Consider the following 25,901-nt stretch of genomic DNA (forward strand, 5'->3'; position numbering starts at 1 on the left):
CACACTTCCTGCACACATGCTGGTCCCGGGTACTGGAAATGTTCCCAGATTCCCACATGCAGCAAGAGGAGCAAACCACGGCTTTAAGCTCTCCTGCCATGACCAAACCCTTTAAACTTAAAACATTAGAAGACTGTTATAATTTTTTAAAAAACAACAAAGTCTTGCGAAAACAATGACTTACAATTCAATCCAGTTTGAAAAATACCCACCAGGACTTACCAGTCAGCTGTGCTGTTTGGAAACCCACGGCTCCCTTCACTCTGAGGACAGGTAGGAAATGAAAGGAGCTTCTCGCTCCCTCCTCACCGAACTTCCACTTTAGCACTCTAATACAACCCAAGTCAGCACTTCACTGCAAACAAGGTCAGCACTGTAAGATGGCCCACGTTTTTTACAAATTCATTCATGGGATGTGGGCGTCACTGGCCAGGCCAGCATTTATTGCCCATCCCTAATTGCCCTTGAGAAACTGGTGGTGAGCTGCCTTCTTGAACCGCTGCAGTCCATTTGGGATAGGTATACTCAGTGCTGTTAGGAAGGGAGTTCCAGGATTTTGACCCAGCGACAGTGAAGGAACGGCGATATAGTTCCAAGTCAGGATGCTCTGTGACTTGGAGGGGAACTTGCAGCTGGTGGTGTTCCCATGTATTTGCTGCCTTTGTCCTTCTAGTTGGTAGAGGTCGCGGGTTTGGAAGGTGCTGTCTAAGGAGCCTTGGTGCATTGCTGCAGTGCATCTTGCAGATGGTACACACTGCTGCCACTGTGCGTCGGTGGTGGAGGGAGTGAATGTTTGTAGATGGGGTGCCAATCAAGCGGGCTGCTTTGTCCTGGATGGCGTCGAGCTTCTTGAGTGTTGTTGGAGCTGCACCCATCCAGGCAAGTGGAGAGTATTCCATCACACTCCTGACTTGTGCCTTGTAGATGGTGGACAGGCTTTGGGGAGTCAGGAGGTGAGTTACTCGCCTCAGGATTCCTAGCCTCTGACCTGCTCTTGTAGCCACGGTATTTATATGGCTACTCCAGTTCAGTTTCTGGTCAATGGTAACCCCTAGGATGTTGATAGTGGGGGATTCAGCGATGGTAATGCTGTTGAATGTCAAGGGGAGATGGTTAGATTCTCTCTTGTTGGAGATGGTCATTGCCTGGCACTTGTGTGGCACGAATGTTACTTGCCACTTATCAGCCCAAGCCTGGAAATTGTCCTTCAGTATCTGAGGAGTCACGAATGGTGCTGAACATTGTGCAATCATCAGCGAACATCCCCACTTCTGACCTTATGATCGAAGGAAGGTCATTGATGAAGCAGCTGAAGATGGTTGGGTCTAGGACACTACCCTGAGGAACTCCTGCAGTGATGTCCTGGAGCTCAGATGATTGACCTCTAACAACCACAACCATCTTCCTTTGCACTAGGTATGACTCCAGCCAGCGGAGGGTTTTCCCCCTGATTCCCATTGACCTCAGTTTTGCTAAGGCTCCTTGATGCCATACTCGGTCAAATGCTGCCTTGATGTCACTCTCACCTCACCTCTTGAGTTCAGCCCTTTTGTCCATGTTTGAACCAAGGCTGTAATGAAGTCAGGAGCTGAGTGGCCCTGGTGGAACCCAAACTGAGCGTCACTGAGCAGGTTTTGCGAAGCAAGTGCCGCTTGATGGCACTGTTGATGACACCTTCCATCACTTTACTGATGATAGAGAGTAGGCTGATGGGGCGGTAATTGGCCAGGTTGGATTTGTCCTGCTTTTTGTGTACAGGATATACCTGGGCAATTGCAGGGTAGATGCCAGTGTTGTAGCTGTACTGGAACAGCTTGGCTAGGAGCGGCAAGTTCTGGAGCACAGGTCTTCAGTACTATTGCCGGAATAATGTCAGGGCCCATAGCTTTTGCAGTGTCCAGTGCCTTCAGTCGTTTCTTGATATCACACGGAGTGAATCGAATTGGCTGAACTCTGGCATCTGTGATGCTGGGGACTTCAGGAGGGGGCCGAGATGGGTCATCAAGTCGGCACTTCTGGCTGAAGATTGTTGCAAATGCTTCAGCCTTCTCTTTCACACTGATGTGCTGGGCTCCCCCATCATTGAGGATGGGGATATTTGTGGAGCCACCTCCTCCAGTTAGTTGTTTAATTGTCCACCACCATTCACGGCTGGATGTGACAGGACTGCAGAGCTTAGAACTGATCCGTTGGTTATGGGATTGCTTAGCTCTGTCTATCGCATGTTGCTTACGCAGTTTGGCACGCAGGTTGTAGCTTCACCAGGTTGACACCTCATTTTGAGGTATGCCTGGTGCTGCTCCTGGCATGCCCTCCTGCACTCTTCATTGAACCAGGGTTGGTCTCCTGGTAATGGTAGAGTTGGGGATATGCCGGGCCATGAGGTTACAGATTGTGATTGAGTACAATTCTGCTGCTGCTGATGGCCCACAGCACCTCATGGATGCCCAGTTTTGCATTGCTAAATCTGTTCGAAATCTATCCCATTTAGCACGGTGATAGTGCCACACAACACGATGGACGGTATCCTCAATGTGAAGGCGGGACTTCGTCTCCACAAGGACTGTGCGGTGGTCACTCCGACCAATACAATCATGGACAGGTGTATCTGCAGCAGGCAGATTGGTGAGGACGAGGTCAAGTATGTTTTGCCCTCATGTTGGTTCCCCCACCACCTGCTGCAGACCCAGTCTAGCAGATATGTCCTTTAGGACTCAGCCAGTAGTGGTGCTACCGAGCCCTCTTGGTGATGGACAGTGAAGTCCCCCACCCAGAGTACATTTTGTGCCCTTGCCACCCTCAGTGCTTCCTCCAAGTGGTGTTCAACATGGAGTACTGAGTCATCAGCTGAGGGAGGGCAGTAGGTGGTAATCAGTAGGAGGTTAACTTGCCCATGTTTGACCTGATGCCATGAGACTTCATGGGGTCCGGCGTCGATGTTGAGGACCCCCAGGGCAACTCCCTCCCTACTGTATACCACTGTGCCACCACCTCTGCTGGGTCTGTCCTGCCGGTGGGACAGGACATACCCAGGGATAGTGATTACAGTGTCTGGAAGGTATGATTCTGTGAGTATGACTATGTCAGGCTGTTGCTTCGCTAGTCTGTGGGACAGCTCTCCCAACTTTGGCACAAGCCCCCAGATGCTAGTGAGGAGGACTTTGCAGGGTCGACAGGGCTGGGTTTGCCGTTGTTGTTTCCGGTGCCTAGGTCGATGCCGGGTGGCCCGTCCAGTTTCATTCATTTTTATTAACTTCGTAGCGGTTAGGTACAACTGAGTGGCTTGCTAGGCCATTTCAGAGGGCATGTACGAATTAACCACATTGCTGTGGGTCTGGAGTCACATGTAGGCCAGACCAGGTAAGGACAGCAGATTTCCTTCCCTAAAGGACATTAGTGAACCAGATGGGTTTTTACAACAATTGATAATGGTTTCATGGTCATCATTAGTCTAGCTTTTTTAATTCCAGATTTATTAATTAAATTCAAATTCCACCTTCTGCTGTGGTGGGATTTGAACCCACATCCCCAGTGAAATACTCTGGGTTTCTGGGTTATTAGTCCATTGATAATACCACTACGCCACCGCCTACCCCTTCATACTGACTGACCGACTCTAGCCCCTGAAAACTGGTTTAAGCCAATTCTCTAATTAACAAGGTGCAGCTGCAAGCAGAGCCTGACTGAACCCTGTTTAAAGCTGGTCTAAAAACTCACCTTCTCCAACCCAACCAGCAACTGTTAAGTTAATCTGCTGAATAAAAGACAGACTAGACTTAAGATAAAATTAACCCTTAATTACGCTCAGTCACCAAACTTCCACTTTAGCACTCCAATGAAACCCAAGTCAGCAAACAAGGAATTAATGAATTCAAATTATCCAGCAATGGCTGTACCCCTACGCCTTCAGACCTCTGTTCGGAGATCTGAGGCGTGACACTGGTGGGGAGTGGTGGAGGAGTGAAATTTTCAGGGCGGGAGGTGGGAAGAAACGGCAACAAAGAATGCGATTGGCTGAGGGGATGGTGGAAAGTGGTTGCAGGTTAAAGTAACGAACGTTCGGTGGAGACAAGTCGTGATCTGAAATTTAATTTTTGGAGGGGAGAGGACAAATAACAAACAAATTATTTATTGGGGATGGGGGTGGGTGAGGGGTTTGGAAATGTGAATAAAAGTTTATTTTAATAGTTTGTACAACCTGTCACTTTAAACAGTAAACTCCAATGGAAGAGCCTGAAGCCCTTTAAAAATGGCATTGGCACTTGCGTGGTGGCACCAGACCTGGAGAACCCCACTATATACCTTCCTCGAGTCCGAAAAACAATCATTCACCCCTACTCTGTTTCCTGTTCCGCCCCTTCCATGTTAATTAATGAGCAGCCATGCGAAATATCACATAGCCTCCATGGCGCACGCCTCACACGTACACCACGCAATTTTTAAAGCTCGCCGCTGAGAACGGTGGAGAGCTGTAAAAATCCAGCCCAACGATTAGAGGATAGCATGCATTTAAATCCAATTGTTGTAACGAGTTCACTTTGAAACTTTCTAGGTTTTCCGGGAGGAATTTTTAACAGTGTTACAGGTCTGATATTTCTTGTCTTGGTTCACTGACGTGTTGCCAATTCCTTTGTTTAAGACTCAGTCAAAGTCGGTGGACAATCTTGTTAAAATCTCTCAGATGGGAAGTTTTCAAGGTCATCTTTGGAGTCTCTGCCTCGGTAGTTTAAAATTGTTACAGACAGGGTCTTAGTCTTGGCAGGAATAGATGTCTCAGCTTCCTCGCTGGTTGGCTTTCTCTCTCTCTCTCTCTCTCTCTCTCTCAGAGCAATGTCTTTTTTAAGAAAAACTCTTATGAGGCTGGGGTTCAGTTGGATGACCATAAATTCTCTGCCCTGGTATGTCCATTCAATGTCTTTGAACGTGGGGTTGTTGATACAAAATGGGGTTGGAGTGTGTTTATCTTGATGAAGTGGTGTTATTTCCCACCTATTGTCTTGGCTTTGCATATGGAGTCACTCTATCTGCGAAGGTCTTTGTCAGCCCAAAGGTGGGAACCATTTAGCATTGAATGGCTTGTTTAACATTTTAATGTGCCTTCCTGGAACTAGTCCAGATGTGATGATGAGTTTTTTCTCCAAAAGTCATGATGTATATTTGCAGTACAGAAGGGGTCACCCGATTTCTTACTCCATCTTGTCTGCAGCAAAATGTATCCATTTTTTGGAGTTTAATTCACCTGTTAATTTTTACAGTTCATAATTGCTCCAGTCCCCTTTACTTCATAGTCAGAGATACGGCACTGAAACAGGCCCTTTGGCGCACCGAGACTGTGCTGACCATCAACCACCCATTTATCCTAATCCTACATTAATTCCATATTCCCTACCATTCTCCTACCTACACTAGGGGCAATTTACAATGGCCATTTTACCTATCAACCTGCAAGTCTTTGGCAGTGGGAGGAAACTGGAACACCCAGCGGAAACCCATAACAGTTCTTTTCGTGAGCATGACATTGCACCTATCCAACATCTATCACTCTTCATTTTGATAAGTCAAATTGTCCCAAGATCCACAGCTTTTTGGAGAGACAATTCCAGATTTCCATTTCCTTTTGTGTAAAAGTGCTTCCTGATTCCCTCCTGAATGTGGCTTAGCTCTAATTTTAAGGTTATGCCCCCTTGTTTTTTATTTCCCACCCGGAGGAATAGTTTCTCTATGCCTGTCCTATCAACTATCTTTTAACATTTTCAAAACTCAATCATTTGTCCCTCAATCTTCTCTTTTGGTAACTGTTGGCTGTTTGAAAAAGCTAAAGGATTGTCTTCTACCTCAGGTGGGGAGGATGTCTGGCTGGAAGGTTAATGGTTAGTACTTTGCCTCAGTGGAGGAGTGCTGGTTGCCAGTCATGTCTCATGTGAGTCAGGAAGGGCAGAGGTGGTAGGGCCCAGTCCGAAGGAGGACTTGATAGAAGGCTTCCGATGAATGATCTCGAAGGCATTGACTCTTATTGAGATATAACTGTTGACTGCCATCTTTTACTAGAAGCCATAAATGTAAGATAGTCACTAACAACTTTATAGCCTCCTGGATTCAACATCGAGTTCATCAATTTCAGACCATGACCCAGACTTAAACTTGTTTTTCATGTTTTTGCTTTCAGACAGACCAGTTCATTATTCTGCCATTAACACTCTCTCTAGACAAATGCTTTGTCTTTTGCTACAACAATTACCACTCTCTTTGCCTTTTGTTCTATGGCATCTTTGTCATTTAATCTGTCTTGCCCACTGCCGTATCACAGATCTTTCCTTTTGTTCCTCTTCCCCCTCCCCCCTTTCACTTGCTCAAAACCTATCACATTTCTAACCTTTGCCAGTTCTGATGAAAGGTAATGAATCTGAAACATTAACTTTGTTTCTCTCTCTGCAGATGCTGCCTGACCTGCTGAATATTTCCAGCGCTTTCTGTTTTACTCCTCCTAATCTTCTCCTCCAAGGTGAACAACCCCAGCTTCTCCAACCGATTCACATAACTGAAGTTCCTCATCTCTGGAACCATTCTCGTGAATCTTTTCTGCATCCTCTCCAATGCCTTTTCATCCTTCTTAAAGAGTGGTTCCCAGAACTGGACACAATAGAGCAAGGAGGTTATGTTGAATTTGTATAAGACACGAGTTTGGCCTCAGCTGGAGTATTGCATCCAGTTCTGGGTGCCAAATTTAAGGAAAGATGTGAAGGCACTGGAGAGAGTGCAGAAAAAATTCACGAGAATGGTTCCAGGGATGAAGAACTTCCTTTACAAAGATAGACTGGAGAAGTTGGGACTGTTTTCCTTGGAGAAGAGAAAGCTGAGAGGAGATATTCAAAATCATGAGGGGTCTGGACAGAGTAGATAGAGAGAAACAGTTCCCACTCGTGAAAGGATCAAGAACAAGAGGGTACAGATTTAAGGTAATTGGCAAAACAAGCAATAGCGACATGAGGAAAAACTTTTTCATACAGTGAGTGGTTAGGATCTGGAATACACTGCCTGAGAGTGCAGTGGAGGCAGGTTCAATCGAAGCATTCAAAAGGGATTTAGATAGTTACCTGAAAAAGAAGAATGTACATGGTTATGGGGAGAAGGTGGGGAAGGTATTAAGTGAATTGCTTACCCGGAGAGTCGGTGCAGACACGATAGGCCCAGTGGCCTTCTTCTGTGTTGTAAAAATTCTGTGATTCTGTGAATTCTCCAGTTGAGACTGAACCAGTGTTTTACACAGGTTTAGCAAAACCACTTTGTTCTTGTACTCTGTTCCCCTATTTATAAAACCCAGGATCCCAAATGCTTTATAACCCACACTTTCAACCTGCCCTGCGACCTTCAATGATTTGTGCACCCTCTTTAGAATTGTACCCTTTAATTTATATTGCTTCTCCTCGTTCTTCTTACCAAAATGAATCTGCATTAAATTTCATCTGCCACTTTTCCACCCATTTCACCAGCCTATATATGTCCTCTTGAAGTTTATCACTATCCTCCTCACAGTTCAAGATATGTCCTAGCTTTCTGTCATCTGCAAACTTTGAAATTGAGCCCTATAAACCCATGTCTAGGTCATTAATATAGATCAAGAAAAGGAGGAGTCCCAACACCGACCCCTGGGGAACTCCACTATATACCTTCTTTGAGTTCGAAAAACAATCATTCACCACTACTCTGTTTCCTGTCTCTCAGCCAATTTTGTATCCATGTTGCTATTGTCCTTTTTATTCCATGGGCTCCAACTTTGCTGACAAGCCTGTTATGTGGCACTTTATCAAGTGCCTTCTGGAAGTCGATGTACCATACCACATCAACCACATTACCCTCATCCACCCTCTCTGTTACCTCATCAAAAAACTCAAGCAAGTTAGTCAAATGTGATTTGCCCTTCACAAATCCATGCTGGCTTTCCTTAATTAATCCACTAATTTTGTCCCAAAGCATCATTTCTAAAAGCTTTCCCACCACCGAGGTTAAACTGACTTCTGTAGTTAATGGGTTTAACTTCACACCATTTTTTGAACAAAGATTTAACATTTGCAATTCTCCAGTCCTCTAGCACCACCCCTGTTTCTAAGCTGAATTGGAAAATTATGGCCAGTGCCTCCATAATTTCCACTCTTACTTTCCTCAGTATCCTTGGATGCATCTAATCCAGTCTAGGCAACTTATCAACTCTAAGTACAACCAGTCTCGATAATACCTGCTCTTTATCAATTTTAGTCCATCTAGTGTCTCAACTACCTCCTCTTTCACCATGACTTCTTCCTTGCATTTAGTACCGCAGCCATGCCCCCTGCCTCCTTGTCATAAATCCTCTTTTAGGCCCCTAATCAGCTCCACTCCTCCTTTTGCCACGCTTTTACTATTTATATGCTTATGGAAGACTTTTAGATTCCCTTTTATGTTCGCTACCAGTCTCTTCCCAGACTATTTCTTTGCTTCTCTTATTTGTTTTTTCACTTTCCCTCTGAACCTTCCAAAATCAGCCTGGTTCTCAATTGTATTATCCACCTGATATCTGTCATATGCACCCATTTTCTGCTTCATCCTACTCTCTATCACTTCCGTCATCTAGGGAGCTCTGGATTTGTTTGCCCTACCTTTCCCCCTTGTGGGAATATACCTTGACTATACTTGAAGTATCTCCTCTTTAAAGGCAGCCCATTGTTCAGTTACTAATTTGCCTTCCAATCTTAGGCTCCAATTTACTTGGACCAGATCAGTTCTCACTCCATTGAAGTTGGCCTTCCCCCAATTAATTATCTTTACTCTGAATTGCTTCTTGTCCTTTTCCAGCGCTAACCTAAACCTTATGATGCTATGGTCACTGTCCCCCAAAATGTTCCCCTACTGACACTTGATTCACTTCATCCACCTCATTTCCCAGAACCAGAACCAGATCCGTCTTCCTCACTGGACTGGGCACATGCTGATATAGAAAATTCTCCTTAACACTCTAGAAAGTCTTGCCCCTCTCTGCCCTTTACACTATTACAATCCCAGTCTATGTTTGGATAATTAAAGACCCTCACTATAACTACTCGATAATTCTTACACATCTCTTTAATTTCTTTGCAAATTTATTTCTCTATTTCTTTTCCCATAGTTGGTGGCCTGTGGCATGCACCCAGCAATGTATTGTTTCTTAACTCTAAGCAAATAGTTTCTGTCCTTGACCCCTCTGGGACACCTTCTCTTTCCAGCACTGGAATGTTCTCCTTAATCAATACAAAGAGCAGTACAGCACAGGAACAGGCCATTTGGCCCTCCAAGCCTGTGCTGATCTTGATGCCTGTCTAAACTAAAACCTTCTGCACTTCCGGGGACCGTATCCCTCTATTCCCATCCTATTCATGTATTTGTCAAGATGCCTCTTGAATGTCACTATCGTACCTGCTTCCACCACCTCCCCCGGCAGCAAGTTCCAGGCACTCACCTCCCTCTGTGTAAAGAACTTGCCTCGCACATCCCCTCTAAACTTTGCCCCTCTCACCTTAAACCTATGTCCCCTAGTAACTGACTCTTCGACCTTGGGAAAAAGCTTCAGACTATCCACTCTGTCCATGCCACTCATAACTTTGTAAACCTCTATCATGTCGCCCCTCCACCTCCATAGTTCCCGTGAAAACAATCCGAGTTTATCCAACCTCTCCTCATAGCTAATGCCCTCCAGACCAGGCATCATCCTGGAAAACCTTTTCTGTACCCTCTCCAAAGCCTCCACGTCCTTCTGGTAGTGTGGCGACCAGAATTGAACGCAATATTCTAAGTGTGGCCTAACTAAGGTTCTGTAAAAGCTGCAGCATGACTTGCCAATTTTTATACTCTATGCCCCGACCGATGAAGGCAAGCATGCCGTATGCCTTCTTGACTACCTTATCCACCTGCGTTGCCACTTTCAGTGACCTGTGAACCTGTACGCCCAGATCTCTCTGCCTGTCAATACTCCTAAGGGTTCTGCCATTTACTGTATACTTCCCACCTGTATTAGATCTTCCAAAATGCATTACCTCACATTTGTCCGGAATAAACTCTATCTGTCATTTCTCCATCCAAGTCTCCAACCGATCTATAATCATGCTGTATCCTCTGACAATCCTCATCACTATCCACAACTCCACCAACCTTTGTGTCGTCTGCAAACTTACCAATCAGACCAGCTGCATTTTCCTCCAAATCATTTATATATACTACAAACAGCAAAGGTCCCAGCACTGATCCCTGCGGAACACCACTAGTCACAGCCCTCCATTCAGAAAAGCACCCTTCCACTGCTACCCTCTGTCTTTTATGACACAGCCAGTTCTGTATCCAATTTGCCAGCTCACCTCTGATCCCGTGTGACTTCACCTTTTGTACCAGTCTGCCATGAGGGACCTTGTTAAAGGTCCATATAGACAACATCCACTGCCCTACCTTCATCAATCATCTTCGTCACTTCCTTAAAAAACTCAATCAAGTTAGTGAGACACGACCTCCCCTTCACAAAACTATGCTGCCTCTCGCTAATAAGTTTGCTTGTTTCCAAATGGGAGTAAATCCTGTCCCGATGAATCCTCTCTAATAATTTCCCTGCCACTGACGTAAGGCTCACCGACCTATCATTTCCTGGATTATCCTTGCTACCCTTTTTAAACAAAGGGACAACATTGGCTATTCTCCAGTCCTCTGGAACCTCACCTGTAGCCAATGAGGATACAAAGATTTCTGTCAAGGATTTACCCTTAAACAGCCGCCCCCAATCTAAATTCTTCAGTTCCCTTCTGCAGCTACCCCTTCTGCTTTCCTTCCTTATCTTTCCTGAACACCTTGTATCCAGAAATATTTAGTACCCAGTCCTGCCCTTTTTTGAACCAGGTCTCCATTATAGCCACAATATCATATTTCCATGTGGCTATCTGCGCCTGCACCTCACTAACTTATCTACCACACTCTACACATTCACATCCATGCACAGTAACTCTAATTTAAACCACTTATTACATTCCCTCTTACTCTGACCCCACCGAATATCTTACTATTTTCTACTCTAGTGCTATCTGTCTCTCCTAATTCTCTGTGCAGCTTGGTTTTCCTCTCTGATATTACCTCCTGGTTCCCACATCCTTGTCAAGTTAGTTTAAACCTTCCCCAATAGCGAGAAACAGCTCCTCAGTCGTATTGGACGTCGTATTGGGGAATGAGCCCAGCCAGGTGGTCAAAGTTTCAATAGGGGAGCATTTCGGAAACAGTGACCATAATTCCATAAGTTTTAAGGTACTTGTGGAGAAGGATAAGAGTAGTCCTCGGGTGAAGGTGCTAAATTGGGGGAAGGCTAATTATAACAATATTAGTCAGGAACTGAAGAATTTAGATTGGGGGCAGCTGTTTGAGGGTAAATCAACATCTGACATGTAGGAGTCTTTCAAACGTCAGTTGATTAGAATTCAGGACCAGCATGTTCCTGTGAGGAAGATGGATAAGTTTGGCAAGTTTCGGGAACTTTGGATAACGAGGGATATTGTAAGCCTAGTCAAAAAGACAAAGGAAGCATTCATAAGGGCTGGAAGGTTGGGAACAGACGAAGCCCTTGAGGAATATAAAGACAGTAGGACGGAACTTAAGCAAGGAGTCAGGAGGGCTAAAAGGGGTCATGAAAAGTCATTGGCAAACAGGATTAAGGAGAATCCCAAGGCTTTCTATACATATATAAAGAGCAAGAGGGTAACCAGGGAAAGGGTCGACCCACTCAAGGACAGAGGAGGGAATCTATGTGTGGAGCCAGAGGAAATGGGCGAGGTGCTAAATGAGTACTTTGCATCAGTATTCACCAAAGAGAAGGACTTGGTGGATGATGAGTCGAGGGAAGGGAGTGTAGATAGTCTGGGTCATGTTGTTATCAAAAAGGAGGAGGTGTTGGGTGTCTTGCAAAGCATTAAGGTAGATAAGTCCCCAGGGCCTGATGGAATCCACCCCAGAATACTGATGGAGGCAATTGCTGGGGCCTTGACAGAAATCTTTGTATCCTCATTGGCTGCAGGTGAGGTCCCAGAGGACTGGAGAATAGCCAGTGTTGTTCATTTGTTTAAGAAGGGTAGCAAGGATAATCCAGGAAATTACAGGCCGGTGAGCCTTACGTCAGTGGTAGGGAAATTGTTAGAGAATATTCTTCAGGACAAGATTTACTCCCATTTGGAAACAAACAAACTTATTAGCGAGAGGCAGCAGTGTTTTTTTTGTGAAGGGGAGATCGTGTCTCACTAACTTGATTGCGTTTTTTGAGGAAGTGACGAAGATGATTGATGAAGGTAGGGCAGTGGATGTTGTCTATATGGACTTGCGTAAAGCCTTTGACAAGGTCCCTCATGGCAGACTGGTACAAAAGGTGAAGTCACACGGGATCAGAGGTGAGCTGGCAAGATGGATACAGAACTGGCTCGGTCATAGAAGACAGAGGGTAGCAGTGGAAGGGTGCTTTTCTGAATGGAGGGCTGTGACTAGTGGTGTTCCGCAGGGATCAGTGCTGGGACCTTTGCTGTTTGTAGTATATATAAATGATTTGGAGGAAAACGTAGCTGGTCTGATTAGTAAGTTTGCGGATGACACAAAGGTTGGTGGAGTTGTGGATAGTGATGAGGATTGTCAGAGGATACAGCAGGATATAGATCGGTTGGAGACTTGGGTGGAGAAATGGCAGATGGAGTTTAATCCGGACAAATGTGAGGTAATGCATTTTGGAAGATCTAATGCAGGTGGGAAGCATGCAGTAAATGGCCGAACCCTTAAGAGTATTGACAGGCAGAGAGATCTGGGCATACAGGTCCACAGGTCACTGAAAGTGGCAACACAGGTCGATAAGGTAGTCAAGAAGGCATACGGCATGCTTGCCTTCATCGGTCGGGGCATAGAGTATAAAGATTGGCAAGTCATGCTGCAGCTGTATAGAACTTTCGTTCGGCCACTCTTAGAATATTGCGTGCAATTCTGGTCGCCACACTACCAGAAGGACGTGGAGGCTTTGGAGAGGGTGCAGAAGAGGTTTACCAGGACGTTGCCTGGTCTGGAGGGTATTAGCTATGAGGAGAGGTTGGATAAACTCGGATTGTTTTCACTGGAACGACAGAGGTGGAGGGGCGACATGATAGAGGTTTACAAAGTTATGAGTGGCATGGACAGAGTGGATAGTCTGAAGCTTTTACCCAGGGTGGAAGAGTCAGTTACTAGGGGACATATGTTTAAGGTGCAAAGGGCAAAGTTTAGAGGGGATGTGCGAGGCAAGTTCTTTACACAGAGGGTGGTGAGTGCCTGGAACTTGCTGCCGGGGGAGGTGGTGGAAGCAGGTACGATAGCGACGTTTAAGAGGCATCTTGACAAATACATGAATAGGATGGGAATAGAGGGATACGGTCCCCGGAAGTGCAGAAGGTTTTAGTTTAGACAGGCATCAAGATCGGCGCAGGCTTGGAGGGCCGAATGGCCTGTTCCTGTGCTATACTGTTCTTTGTTCTTTGATTGGGCACTATACAGTCTTCTGGACTCAACTTTGAATTCAACAATTTCAGATTATAATCTCTGCCTCCCATTTTGTTTCCTTTTCTTTGCAAGTTTGGCTTAATCTTGTTTTCTCTTGTTTGCTTTCTGGCAGCAGCTGCCATTCACACCTCCTCTGAACACATCTTTTGTCCCATTACTTGTCTCAACATTACAGTGCTGGAGAGAGAGGGTGTTCCAGAGGAGTCAAGGACAGATTCTAGTTGGTTAGAACTATAGGCACTGCCCCACCAATTCTTTTGCCATTTAATGTCTCCCATCTTCTGCCCTATCACAGACCTTCCATCTGTTCTTTTTCCATCCTCCCCCATTTGTCCTATGTCACGGTCTTTTTTTTCCTCCTCGGAAATATTGTGTGTGCCTTTAAGACTGTAAAAAGATCAGTGCATCTTTAAATCAGATGGTTCCGGAGATTCAGACTGCCCGTTGCATTCTGGTTGCCAAGCAACAGTAGCAGCAGGAGAGAGGTCAATGTTGCAGTTTTGACCTTTTAAACTAACTGACAGTGACTGGTTTTAAGCAGAGAGAGTTCTGAGGCGATTTGAACTAAAGAAGCTGTGTTATTCCTCTCTCAAAATTCTACAAAGCTTCAAGCCAAATTAATTCTCTCAGAAAAGCGACCTTTGACTGTTTCTACATTGGAAGACCCTATTCGTCAGGAACATAACTTGCAAAGACTTTTTTTTAAATGTCTCAACGGTGAGCTAATTAAGAACTGTATTACTGTTAATTTTAGTATACATTTGCGAATGCAGAAATTAGATTTTTAAATAAGAAGTTATAAGATATTTAGACATAGGTTTATCTTAGTAGTGTTTAAGATTTTAGTTTTTTTTCAATAAATCTTTAATTTGTTATTATCTAAAGATACTTGGTTTGGTCCGCTTCATTTGGAGGATACTAGATTGTTCAATTTGGCTGCTTTACGATTTGGAGAGCTTAAAGAAATATGCTGTGACCTGTGGAGCGATGGGACTGAATTAACAGTTCTTTGCTCCCACCGTGGTTGTAATCCTACTTCCAACCAATTATATTTCTAACATTTCCCACTTCTGATATCGGGTCATCAACCTGAAATGTTAACTCTGGTTCTCGCTCCATGCATGCTGCCACACCTGCTCAGTATTTCCAGCATTTTCTATTTTCATCCAGATTGAAACCTGAAATGAATGAATGGTGTTGCCTGAATGTATTTTTCCATTTTGCTAAATCAGTTTTGTTTCACTGACCAACTTTTCTGGCCAGCATTAGAGGGGCCGGGGATGGGGGTGGTGCAGTGTGGGTTGCTTTTTCTATCCAATCAGTAAAGAAGCAGATGTATTAAAGCAAAACTATGCAAAAGCTGACTTGTTGGCTAAACTGCAAAATTTTAAAGTTTTCCACTGACTGTTTTTTATTGTGGCACCCAGTTATTTCCTTGTCATTTGAATATGTGAAATTAGTGGACAAGACTTTTAAAGATGTTTGAGGATTATTTTCAATCTCATTAACTCTGTTTTAGTTTTAGAGACACAGCACTGGAACAGGCCCTTCGGCCCACCGGGTCTGTGCCGACCATCAACCACCCATTTATACTAATCCTACACTAATCCCATATTCCTACCACATCCCTACCTGCCCCTATATTTCCCTACCACCTACCTATACTAGGGGCAATTTATAATGTCCAATTAACCTATCAACCTGCAAGTCTTTGGCATGTGGGAGGAAACCGGAGCACCCGGAGGAAACCCACGCAGACACAGGGAGAACTTGCAAACTCCACACAGGCAGTCCCCAGAATTGAACCCGGGTCACTGGAGCTGTGAGGCTGCGGTGCTAACCACTGCGCCACTGTGTTTATTTAGGCATTGTCAGATTAGTAATTAACTGTTTTGATATCTATGAGGTTTATACGGAAATAAATTCACAATTGAAAGGATAATGCAAATTCATACAATTAGTACATTGACCTCTGCATACATAACTTTTCAAACTTGTTTTAGCCCGAAGATGTTTAGCAAGAAATCCCCAATAGCTACAATTGCTGGGGTGTCACTCAGTTTTTAACTGCTGGATTGAATCCCAATAACTGCAGCCCACATATACAGGGCAGATTTTTCCAAAGGACAGACAGAATGGTCCATGACAAGGATTCTCCTGCTGAGGTTCCAGAACTTCTAATGATCAGAATGAGCTTTGGCTCAGATGTGAGGAAAAATGAGGTTGTAATAAATAGTTTCTGATTATCAATTTTATTTTATACGGCTCGACACAACACTGGGTGCTGCTTATCTCCACCGGACCACAGTAAAGTCTACATCTTTTAAATAGGATTTCATCTTCTCAAAGTAGTGTCAACTTGTAGGTACAAATGCCCAAACTCTTGATTATTTCTTGGTGTTATCCTCTTTTCTCAGGAGTCATTCTTCCTAGAGAGACACTTGTTTTAGCATTCACCTTTAAGTCACCAAATTCTGGGATCTTCACCGAATTCTGGGAATTTTGCACTCACCCGGTGGTGTTAGGAGGGGCGTCTCTGCAGGTGGCACTTTGGGGAGTGGCTATGTTTGAAGACAGGAATGAGAATGCAAGACAACAGATACAGGTCAGTAACACTTGTTTGGAATTTAATGCTGTCTGGTGCCTGTGTAATAAAATCAGTACAATGGTACTATAAAAAAGTAAGAAAGAACTCGCATTTATATGGTCATAGAGTCATAACAGTACAGAAAGAGGCTGTTCGATCCATCGAGTCCATGCCAGCTCTCTGCAGAGTAATTCAATCAGTCCCATTCCCCCGTTCTATCCCATAGCCCTGCAAGTTTATTTCCCTCAAGTGCCTATCCAATTTCCTTTTGAAGTCATTCTACCACCCTCATACACGGTGGGTTCCAGGTCATTACCACTTGCTCTGTAAAAAAGGTCTCTCTTGCATTCCCCGTGTATCTCTCACCCAAAACATTAAATCCATGCCCCCTCATCCTTGTACCATCAGCTAATGGCAACAGCTTTTCTTTGTCTACCTTATTTAAATCTGTCATAATTTCATACACCTCTATCACATCTCCCCTCACTTTGCTCTGCTCCAAGGAGAACAACCCCAGATTCCCCAGCCTAATCTTGTAGCTAAAATTCATCATCCCTGTTACGGACAGAATTGATAAAGGGAAGTCGATAGACGTAGTATACTTGAATTTTTAGAAGGCTTTTGATAATGTCCCCCACAGGAGGTTGGTTAGCAAAATTAAAGCACATGGGATAGGAGGTAATATACTGGCATGGATTAAGGATGGATTAAGGATTGATTAACAGACAGAAAACTGCCTGTCATTCTCGTGTTGGCAGGCTGTGACTAGTGGTGTATCGCAAGCATCAGTACTTGGGCCCCAGCTGTTCATAATATATATCAATGGTTTGGATGTGGGGATCAAATGTAGTATTTCCAAGTTCGCGGATGAAACAAAACTAGGCGGGATTGTGTGTTGTGAGGAAGATGTAAAGTGGCTTCAAGGGGATTCGGACAGACTTAGTGAGTGGGCAAGAACATGGCAGATGGAATATATTGTGGAAAAATGTGAGGTTATCCACTTTGGTAGGAGGAACAGATGTGCAGAGTATTTCTTAAGTGGTAAGAGATTAGAAAGTGTAGATGTACAAAGGGACCTGGGTGTCCTCATCAATGAGTCACTGAAAGCTAACACGCAGGTGCAGCAAGCAATTAGGAAGGCTAATGGTATGTTAACGTTTATCACAAGAGGAATTGAGTACAGGAATAGCGAAGTCTTGCTTCAATTGTATAGACCGCACCTGGAGTACTGTGTGCAGTTTTGGTCCCCTGACCTTCGGAAGGATATTATTACCATTGAGGGAGTGCAACGAAGGTTCACCAGATTTATTCCCGGGATGGCAGGACTGTCCAATGAAGAGAGATTGGGGAAACTGGGCTTGTATTCTCTAGAGTTTTGAAGAATGAGAGGTGATCTCATTGAAACCTACAAAGCGCTTAAAGGGATAGACAGGGTAGATGCAGGTAAGATGTTTCCCCTAGTTGGGGAGTCTAGAACCAGGGGACACAATTTCAAAATAATGGGGAAGCCACTTAGGACCAAGATGAGGAGAAATTTCTTTACCCAGAGGGTTGTGAATCTTGGAATTCTCTACCTCAGAGGGCTGTGGAAGCTCAGTCATTGAGTATGTTTAAAGCAGAGATTGACAGATTTCTAAATATCAATGACATAAGGGATATGTGGATAGTGTGAGAAAAAGCATTGAAGTGATGATCATCAGCCATGATCGTACTGAATGGCGGAGCAGGCTTGATGGGCTGAATGGCCTACTCCTGCTTCTATGTTCCAATGTTCCTATCCCTAGAACCATTCTGGTAAATCTCCTCCTGCACCCTCTCAAGAACCCTCACATCCTTTCAAAAATCTGGTGGCCAGTATTGGACACAATACTCTAGTTGTGACCCAGCCAGAGCTTTATAAAGGTTCAGCATATCTTACCTGCTTTTTACTCAATACCTCTGTTTATGAAGCCCAAGATCCCATATGCTTTACTAACTACTCTCTCAAAATGTCCTGTCACCTTCAAAGATCTTTCCCTATGAATCCCCAGGTCCCTCTGTCCCTCTACACTTTCTGGAACTGTGCCATTTAATCTATATGTCTCTCCCTATCCCTTCTATGAAAATCAACCTCACACTTCTAGAGATGGAAATTCGAGACCAGTGTTGTCCAAGACACTAGCCATTCACCACATGTCGCAAATTGGCCATTGACATGTGGCAAATTGATGCTCTTCATTTTTAGAGCCACACAATACTGAGTTCTGTTAAAATATGAGTGGGTATCACTCGCTCGACCGCTATTTATTATCCGTCTGTCATTGTGCAAGGAAGGATCCACCACATTGCTATTAGACAGGAGTCACACATCGGTCAGATTGCAACTATGTTTATCAGAATATAGTTCAGTTGTCGGGTTTCTAGTGACCTGGAAACTGAAGGGCCATTTTCTCAATGAAACAAGAAAAACAGTCTGCCATTTGTTACCCTCTCTGTTCTTGTTCTCTCTGGGTGCCTCTAAATGGCGATATCTTTAGATTTGTGGGACCGCTCTGTGAAGTGCTGTGAAAGCATGGCTGACCTTTAGAAGAACAAAAGTACAATTGCTCTCAATTTTCTTGGGGTATCCAGTGACACAAGGGATGCTAAATGAACAACTGGTTTTGTTTAGCTGGTAGTTGGCGGTTTTCGCAAAACAATTGAGGTGTGTGAGTGACGGACAGCACTGCATGGCTGCCAATGATGGTTGCAATGTGCAATTTTGGCAAGCTGGGGCAATGCAGCAACATCCCAGTGTGTTCAGCCTTGATCTTAATAGATCTGTTGCAATGAGCGATTGAAAGGAATAAGGCACTATTGGCGAGAAAGATGAGATTACAGGAGGTTGGCCATGAGCCAAAGGTCTATTAAATGTCTGGACGCCGTGTTCGGAAATGACAGGCAACAGAGTGTAAGCAAGGCAAGAGTCAGAGCACAGAAGCCAATACGTAGAGATTTGTCAATTCTTTTCCCTCCCCAAGTCTGCTAATATATCAATTCTGATAAAATAGAGACAGTTTACGTTTGAAGAAATTTATTTTTGTAGAATAAATTGGAGCACACTGTCAGAAACAGTACACTTCAGTTAACAGATTGTCTTCACTCTTTGAGAGTGTATACAGCAGGCTTGCTTTGCAGAACTGTTGCATTGCAAAACTTTTGAAGTTGTTATCCTGGCTCTAGTATTGAATGTATCAGTTCTCATTGCTGATGGTTTAAAACCTCAAACCTCTTGCCAAAAGATTGCGCATTTGTTTTATCAGTATTGCATACGTTTTGCATCATGTGGTGAATATGGTGACCTTATCGGCACATATTTGGCGAGCATCAAAATCCTATTAGACAACACTGTTGTAGACCAACTAAAGTTGTTGATCCAACTAAAGGGGCCAATAATGCAATTGTGAACCTGAATTGAAATTAACAGCTGCTACATTGCTTTCCTGAGGGAAGGTCACCAGGGAAATTGAACCCTGATCAGGATGATTAAAGATCAAGGTGCCCGATGTCGATAAAGTTCCGTAATCGCAGGTCCTTTCTCAGTTCCCTCTGAGACATGGTTTGGTGAGAGTACTTGGTGTAAGAGTAATTTGGAGAGATTGGATCTGTTCACACAGAGAAGCTCATGGTGGTTAGCAACATGGCTGCTTTTGATTGGACTTCAGAAGAGGAGGAGAATGAGGATCAACAGCAGTAAAGTATGATGTGGAGGGAGCTGCAGGTAGCCAGCAGAGAAGGGAACAGAAGATTGAGTTTGCAGGAAGTCTTACTCACCTAACAGAGTCTACTGACAGTGACTCAGCCTTCTTCACCTGTCAGAGGAACAATGCTTCTGCAGGTTGAGATTGTCGGTCAGTTGGTCGCAGACCTCTGCAGCCTCCTAGAAGAAGACCTGCTACCTGCTGGACCAATGGCTGTGAAAATCACCACCGTCTTCAGATTTTTTGCATCTAGTTCTTCCAGGGTGCCACTGGAGACATAGCAATGGTCTCGCAGTTGCTGCATATAAATGCATAAAGCAGATGTTGGATGGATTGTTTGTCATGGCTGGGAGGTATATTATCTCTCATGTGAATAGCTAGAATGAGTGGACACTGGGATTTGCTTTCCACAGGTACAGAGTGCCATTGGCTGCACACATGTGGAATTCTGATCACCCCCAGATCAACCAGAAACATGCATCAACCACAAGGGATTTCATTCCATCAATATGCAGCTGGTGTAATACCTCAAAAAAAGTTTCATGAAGGTCTGCACCAGATTCCCTGGGAGCTGCCATGATGCCTTCATGCTGTGGCAGTCCAATATCCCAATGTGTTTAGACCTGGAACCAGCCTTAAGGTGATAAATGATACTTTCATCAAATCTGGCTAATGACACCTCCTTTGAACTTCACAAGTGAGCACCAGGATCAGTACAACTGCAGCAATATGACAATGAGATGTGTCATCTAATGCCATTAACCCACCATCCCTGTGCTTGCTGACCTACATTGGCTGTCAGTTAACACCATGGGCGGTGTTCCCGACAGCGGGACCAGAAGTTGTAGCTTCCACTCCCACCGCAAATCCCATTTCCCACACAATTTTGTATTTAAATTAGCCATGCGGAGATGAGCATGGCGAACATGTGGGATCATGTGGTGGGGACTGCCTTTCATTGGTGGAATCCACCATCACTGCCCCAAGCACCACAGATAAAAAACATTCTGTGCTTGCAGTCTCAAGGATCAGCAGCCTTCCTTTCATGTATCTTCAGACTAACTTAAATTGAAGCTTAAATTGTAAATGTTTTTGCCTCCCTTATTTTGTGAAAGTTACCACCAACCTCATATCATTTATTTTCCCGACAGCCAAAGTGAATCAAATTACAACCAGCAGGCAGCATCCCACCCCACGGTTCGGTGATGCCTCCCTACAGATTCTCCTCCAGGTCGTCAGGGAAAGGCGGGAGGTCCTCTTTCCTGCAGATGGAGTATGAAGACCCTCCCGTCTGGCCAAAGCGACCTGGTTAGAGGTACCGGAGGAGGTCTCAAACCGTGGGCTAACTCAAAGTACATGGGTGCAGTGCCACAAGCGAATCAATGACTTGCTCAGATCAGCGAGGGTAAGTGATCCTGACAAAGCTGCTCCATTGTTTCCTTCCATGGTTCTGTGTCTTTAAGGCAGAGGGTACACAAGGAATTTGTAAGCAGCCTCTGTGCCTTTCACTAAATGATGAAGGTTGGCATTGTTTATGTGATTGGATGTGTCATGTGAAAGCCAATGCAGAATGAGTGATGTTGATGCATGTATGCAATGGTTGTGATGCATCATTTGCCATGTCATTAAATCTGCACTGTCAGCTGCAGGATAAACGATGCCACAATCACTGTGAGCATGCTAAGACAGGAGGAGGGGTCCCTGACATAAGGCTGCTGACCAAGGCTGAGGAGGAGGCGTCTGAGATCGTGAGAGAGGAGGGAGGCAGGGCAAGCGAAGATGGCAAGGCAGGAGCCACAGGTCGTAAGGATGAAGTGTCACCTCTGCTCTTCCAGCCATATGTGGAAACTGAAGGAAATTGTGTGAACTCATGTGAAACACATGCTTAAAGTGCCTGTTTGTGTCTCCACTGCAGGTGTCCACACTCGAGTAGCAGAACGTCGCATGACCCAAGAATTCTCCTCTGGGGAGGAAGAAAAAGCCAATGCCCCAGAGGGTGCACCGTCACCTGCCTCTTCTTCCGCCTCTGCTAGCACAGATACATCCACACAGTCCGCGGGGGTTTAAGATTAGAATCTGGGTCATAAGCTGGTGTGCATGACGGAGACACATTTCAGCAGCTGAGTGAACATGTGCCAGTCGGGTCCCCGATACTCGGAGGACTGCTGGGGACCAGGCCCCTGCTCAGCCCCACGCTCGTGATGATTCTCTGTTTGTTGCTACGAGAAGTCTGCTGGATGTGCAGAAAAGCCATGTGGAAAATATGTCGGAGATGCCTGAGGTCATGCGTGGCTTTGTGCAGACTGTGGAGGAGTCCATGCAAGCCATGATGTTTGCCATGTTCCAGGAATATGAGCGTATGGCTTCCTCAGTCGAGAGTCTGGTGAGCTCCATGGAGAGTCTGGTTGAGCACTCGAGCCACATGCGATCTGACCTGCACTCCATCACTGTTGCTGTGGGCTCCATGCAGCAGAGTCTAAGTGAGAGGGGGACAAGGAACTTGGACCTCCCTCCAGGTGCTCCTTCCCCTCAGGGAGACAGGCAGATGCCTTTGTTCACACAAACGGAGGAGGAGCGTGTGTCAGCTGCCCCGCGGCCTTCCTCTCAGGACACCCCGGGGTACGCGGTGTCTCATCCTCCCCCCCACACCACCCGCGACATTGACCCTCTTACCTCCAGCAGGTGAGCACATGGGGGATACTCAAGCACCAGTGCTGCAGACCTTCAGTAGGATGGAGCCATCATGGCCCCGTTCCTCCAGAGAACGCCCGCCTTGGTCATCCACAGCAGCAGGGCAGTGCACTGAGCAGACTGCCTCCACCTCAGCTGCTAATGTCGAGGTAGCACCTAGACGTAGTGGCAGGCAAAGAAAAGTGAAAGAATTTTGGTCACGATGGTGCCATGGGTCCTGTACAAATTTTCACGATTGAAAAGATTTATTAATACATTTTTATTTCATGCAAAATTTGATCCACTCTCGGTAATGTTTTGCTTGATTACAGATGAATACAAAGATATTTTCTGGAGGCCTATGACAGGAACACAATGATGTTTGCAAAGCATCTCAGGAAATGTACAGTGTCCATATCGCATTGGGATTTGAGCCTTCACTTTTCAATGATGGCTGTTTTCCTATTGATGATTCATAACTTTTTCCAATACTGTCATACCTTATTTTTGTTTTCTACAGTCATGACTTAATGCTGCTTGCAGTGATGTGTAGTCGCATTCATCGTAGCTCATAGATAATTTCCAATGCCAATTTCTGCGGGGAATTGTTATGTTTCTCCTCCCAACGTTCCTTGATGATGTGGCTTATGGTTGGCTGAAATGTGCATAAATTAGGTTCTCGCTGATGTCCCTTGCATGTCTCTCCATCACCTTCATATCGATGATGGCATCATTGTCATTGTTGCCCTCCTCCTCAACCTCATCATAGTCATCCTCATCTGGGCAGGACTGTTGTTCCTCCTGTTCCCCCACCTGCAGAATGTTGACACATCTAATTGCAAGGTTGTGCAAGGGACAGCAGATAATGATTATTCATGAAACCCTCTGTGGCACATACTGAAGAGCCCCTCCAGACCGGTAAAGGCAATGCAATCGCATTTTCAGCATGCCAATGGTGTGTTCAATGATGGCTCTAGTGGATACATGTGCAGCATTGTACCTCTCTTCAGCAATGCTTTGGGGATGATGTATTGATGACAGCAACCATGTACAAAGTGGGAAACCCTTGTCACTCAGGATCCAGCTGCCCACTTTGGCTGGTTCTTCAAGCACTGTTGGCAGCTGGAGCTCCTCTAAATGTAGGAGTCATGACAGCTCCCTGGGAAACAGGCACAAACATGCATGACTCTTCTCCTGTGGTCGCAAACCAGCTGTTTGTTTAAAAAGTGGAAGCCTTTGTGATTCACAAATGCAGCAAGCTACATGAGTACAGTTGATCACCATTTGCTCTCTAGGGAACCCAGCGATGCCACTGAAGGCCACAGACCTTGCTGTACTCATCTACAGGTAAGTGGATGAAATCATTGGCACATTGAAAAAGGGCACCTGTGGGTTGCAGACTACGAGATTCCACATATATCACCCATGGATCCCTGGAAGGAGCTGATGGAAAAAAAATTGAGTGCGGCAGTCACCTTGAGGGCAACTACATGGATTCCCACTGAAGCCAAGCGCTGGTAGGTCAGACCGCAGGATTCTACAAATTTCTGTGACCATTTCATGTGACACCCTTAGGTGTCTCTGGCATTACCTCTCTGACATTTGTAGGTAATTTGTCCTTGTTCTGAGGATGTGATGACGTGCCAGTGCCCGCCTTCGATAAGGTAATTCCTCGATGTTATCATTCGGAGCATCCGCACCTTCCTGTTCTGCCTGTTGCTAGTGCTCAGGCGTTATGGGTTGAGGGAAAAGAGCTCTCCTTAGTCTCTCTCTTTGCTCTTTTTCCTGTGGTGCGAGACAAATTGGGTGTAGGAAACCCATGTTGCGGCGGCTTTTGTGAATAATAAATAAGCAGAGCATGGCAATTCATTCCTGAGACTGAGCTGAAACATCGAGGCAATGAGCAGCCTTCCAATTGCAGCCAGGTAGAAGACACACCCACTGTTGTTTGCCTCCTCCCACTCTCCTTGCTCTCCTTGCTTGCCCATGTGGTTTCCATTATCATTGAAGAAAATGGTGTGCGGGGAATTCAGAGCAAGTCTGCTCACCTTCCAATCTCCTCCTGCAACCTTCCAGCTTGAACCCATCACATTTGACCCACCCAATGTTACCTTTACTCTTCCCTCCGTAACCATTGATCCTCCCCCCATTACCGTGCATAATGTAATCATCAATATATTCAGGCCATTCCTCTCCCTGTTCCTACTCCAGTTATTATTGGCATGCTGACTCTGACCCTTGAACCTCCTCACATTGAACTGACCATTGTTGCCGAGTCCCATTCCCCTCCATATGAAGTTGTCGATTTCCCACCCATTAGTCTTGACCTTTCCCCCACTACAGAATCCATTTGTCCCCATTGACTGTGACCGTTCCCTCTGCTAGCCAGTATACTCAATTTGCCTCACAGCTCCCTGACATCGACAGCACTCATCCCTCCCTTTAGGCTCTTGCCAAATATCATCACACAGTACTGATCTAATATATCCACCACCCCTGTAGCCAACAAAATGTATCTTCACCATCAACATCAACCATTCAACAACCTGGACACTCCACTGCACCCTCTACTGCTCCTTGATGCACCTGATCAACCCCATCCGTCCCTCCCCGACTACCCTCCCTGCTCCTCCATGCACCCAATTAACCCCATCCTTCCCTCCCCAACTACCCTGCCCTGTTCCTTCATGTAGCCCCCACCTATGCCATCGCCGCCATCCCCTGAGATGATTCACCCTTGCTGGCGCCAAGCCTGGAGGCAAACAGCCATTTCCAATGCTGGCGTTAGTTTAGCGGATGAGTTAAAGAGAGAAGAGCACAGTCCTGAAACTCAACTGCATAAATCCGACTGTTGCACGCTACGGTGAAACATTTATGAACCGGGTGACAAGGGAATCTTGCTCGCTGTTCACTTAATCTGGCAGGTAGGACTAAATTGCAGCTATGTGTGGGGTAATGAGTATTCATGTTATATAAATGAGTGCAAAGCTGCAATCGACCACCGTGCTGGGGAACCCCGGAACGCCGCAAACCCGTCTTGAACTCCTCTCCCTGCCTCTCCCCCACCCACCGCCTTGATTTTAAAACTCTTATTCTTTTTTCAAATCCATCCATGGCCTCGCCCTTCACTGTCTGTGTAATCTCCAGCCCCACAACCCTTCAAGATATCTGAGCTCCTCCAATTCTGGCTTCTCGAGCATAGCCAATTTTCATTGTGGCTGTGCCTTCAGCTGCCTGGACATTAAGCTCTGGAATTCCCTCTCTAAACCTTTCCATTTACTTTGCTTTCCCATTTAAAATGCTCCTCTAAATCTACCTCTTTTATCCAGCTTTTGGTCATCTGCCCGAATGCCTCCTATGTGGCTCAGTATCAAGTTTTG

General features: G+C 45.3%; 1 protein-coding gene across 4 annotated transcripts in view; it reads left to right on the plus strand.

Annotated features, from left to right (window-relative positions):
• mycbpap (mycbp associated protein) overlaps positions 1 to 25,901 on the plus strand; it is a 330,021-nt gene that overhangs the window by 209,500 nt on the left and 94,620 nt on the right. For all 4 annotated transcript variants that reach the window (XR_010977536.1, XM_068057785.1, XM_068057786.1 and 1 more), the window contains exon 12: positions 15,963 to 16,150. Coding sequence is in view for 3 of the 4 variants with exons in the window: in XM_068057785.1 (XP_067913886.1) it covers positions 15,963 to 16,150 (188 nt within the window). In the remaining variant the exon portion in view is untranslated. The remainder of the gene's footprint in view (positions 1 to 15,962; positions 16,151 to 25,901) is intronic.

Source organism: Heterodontus francisci, chromosome 26, assembly GCF_036365525.1.
Source record: "Heterodontus francisci isolate sHetFra1 chromosome 26, sHetFra1.hap1, whole genome shotgun sequence".
NCBI classification, from domain to species: Eukaryota; Metazoa; Chordata; class Chondrichthyes; order Heterodontiformes; family Heterodontidae; genus Heterodontus; species Heterodontus francisci.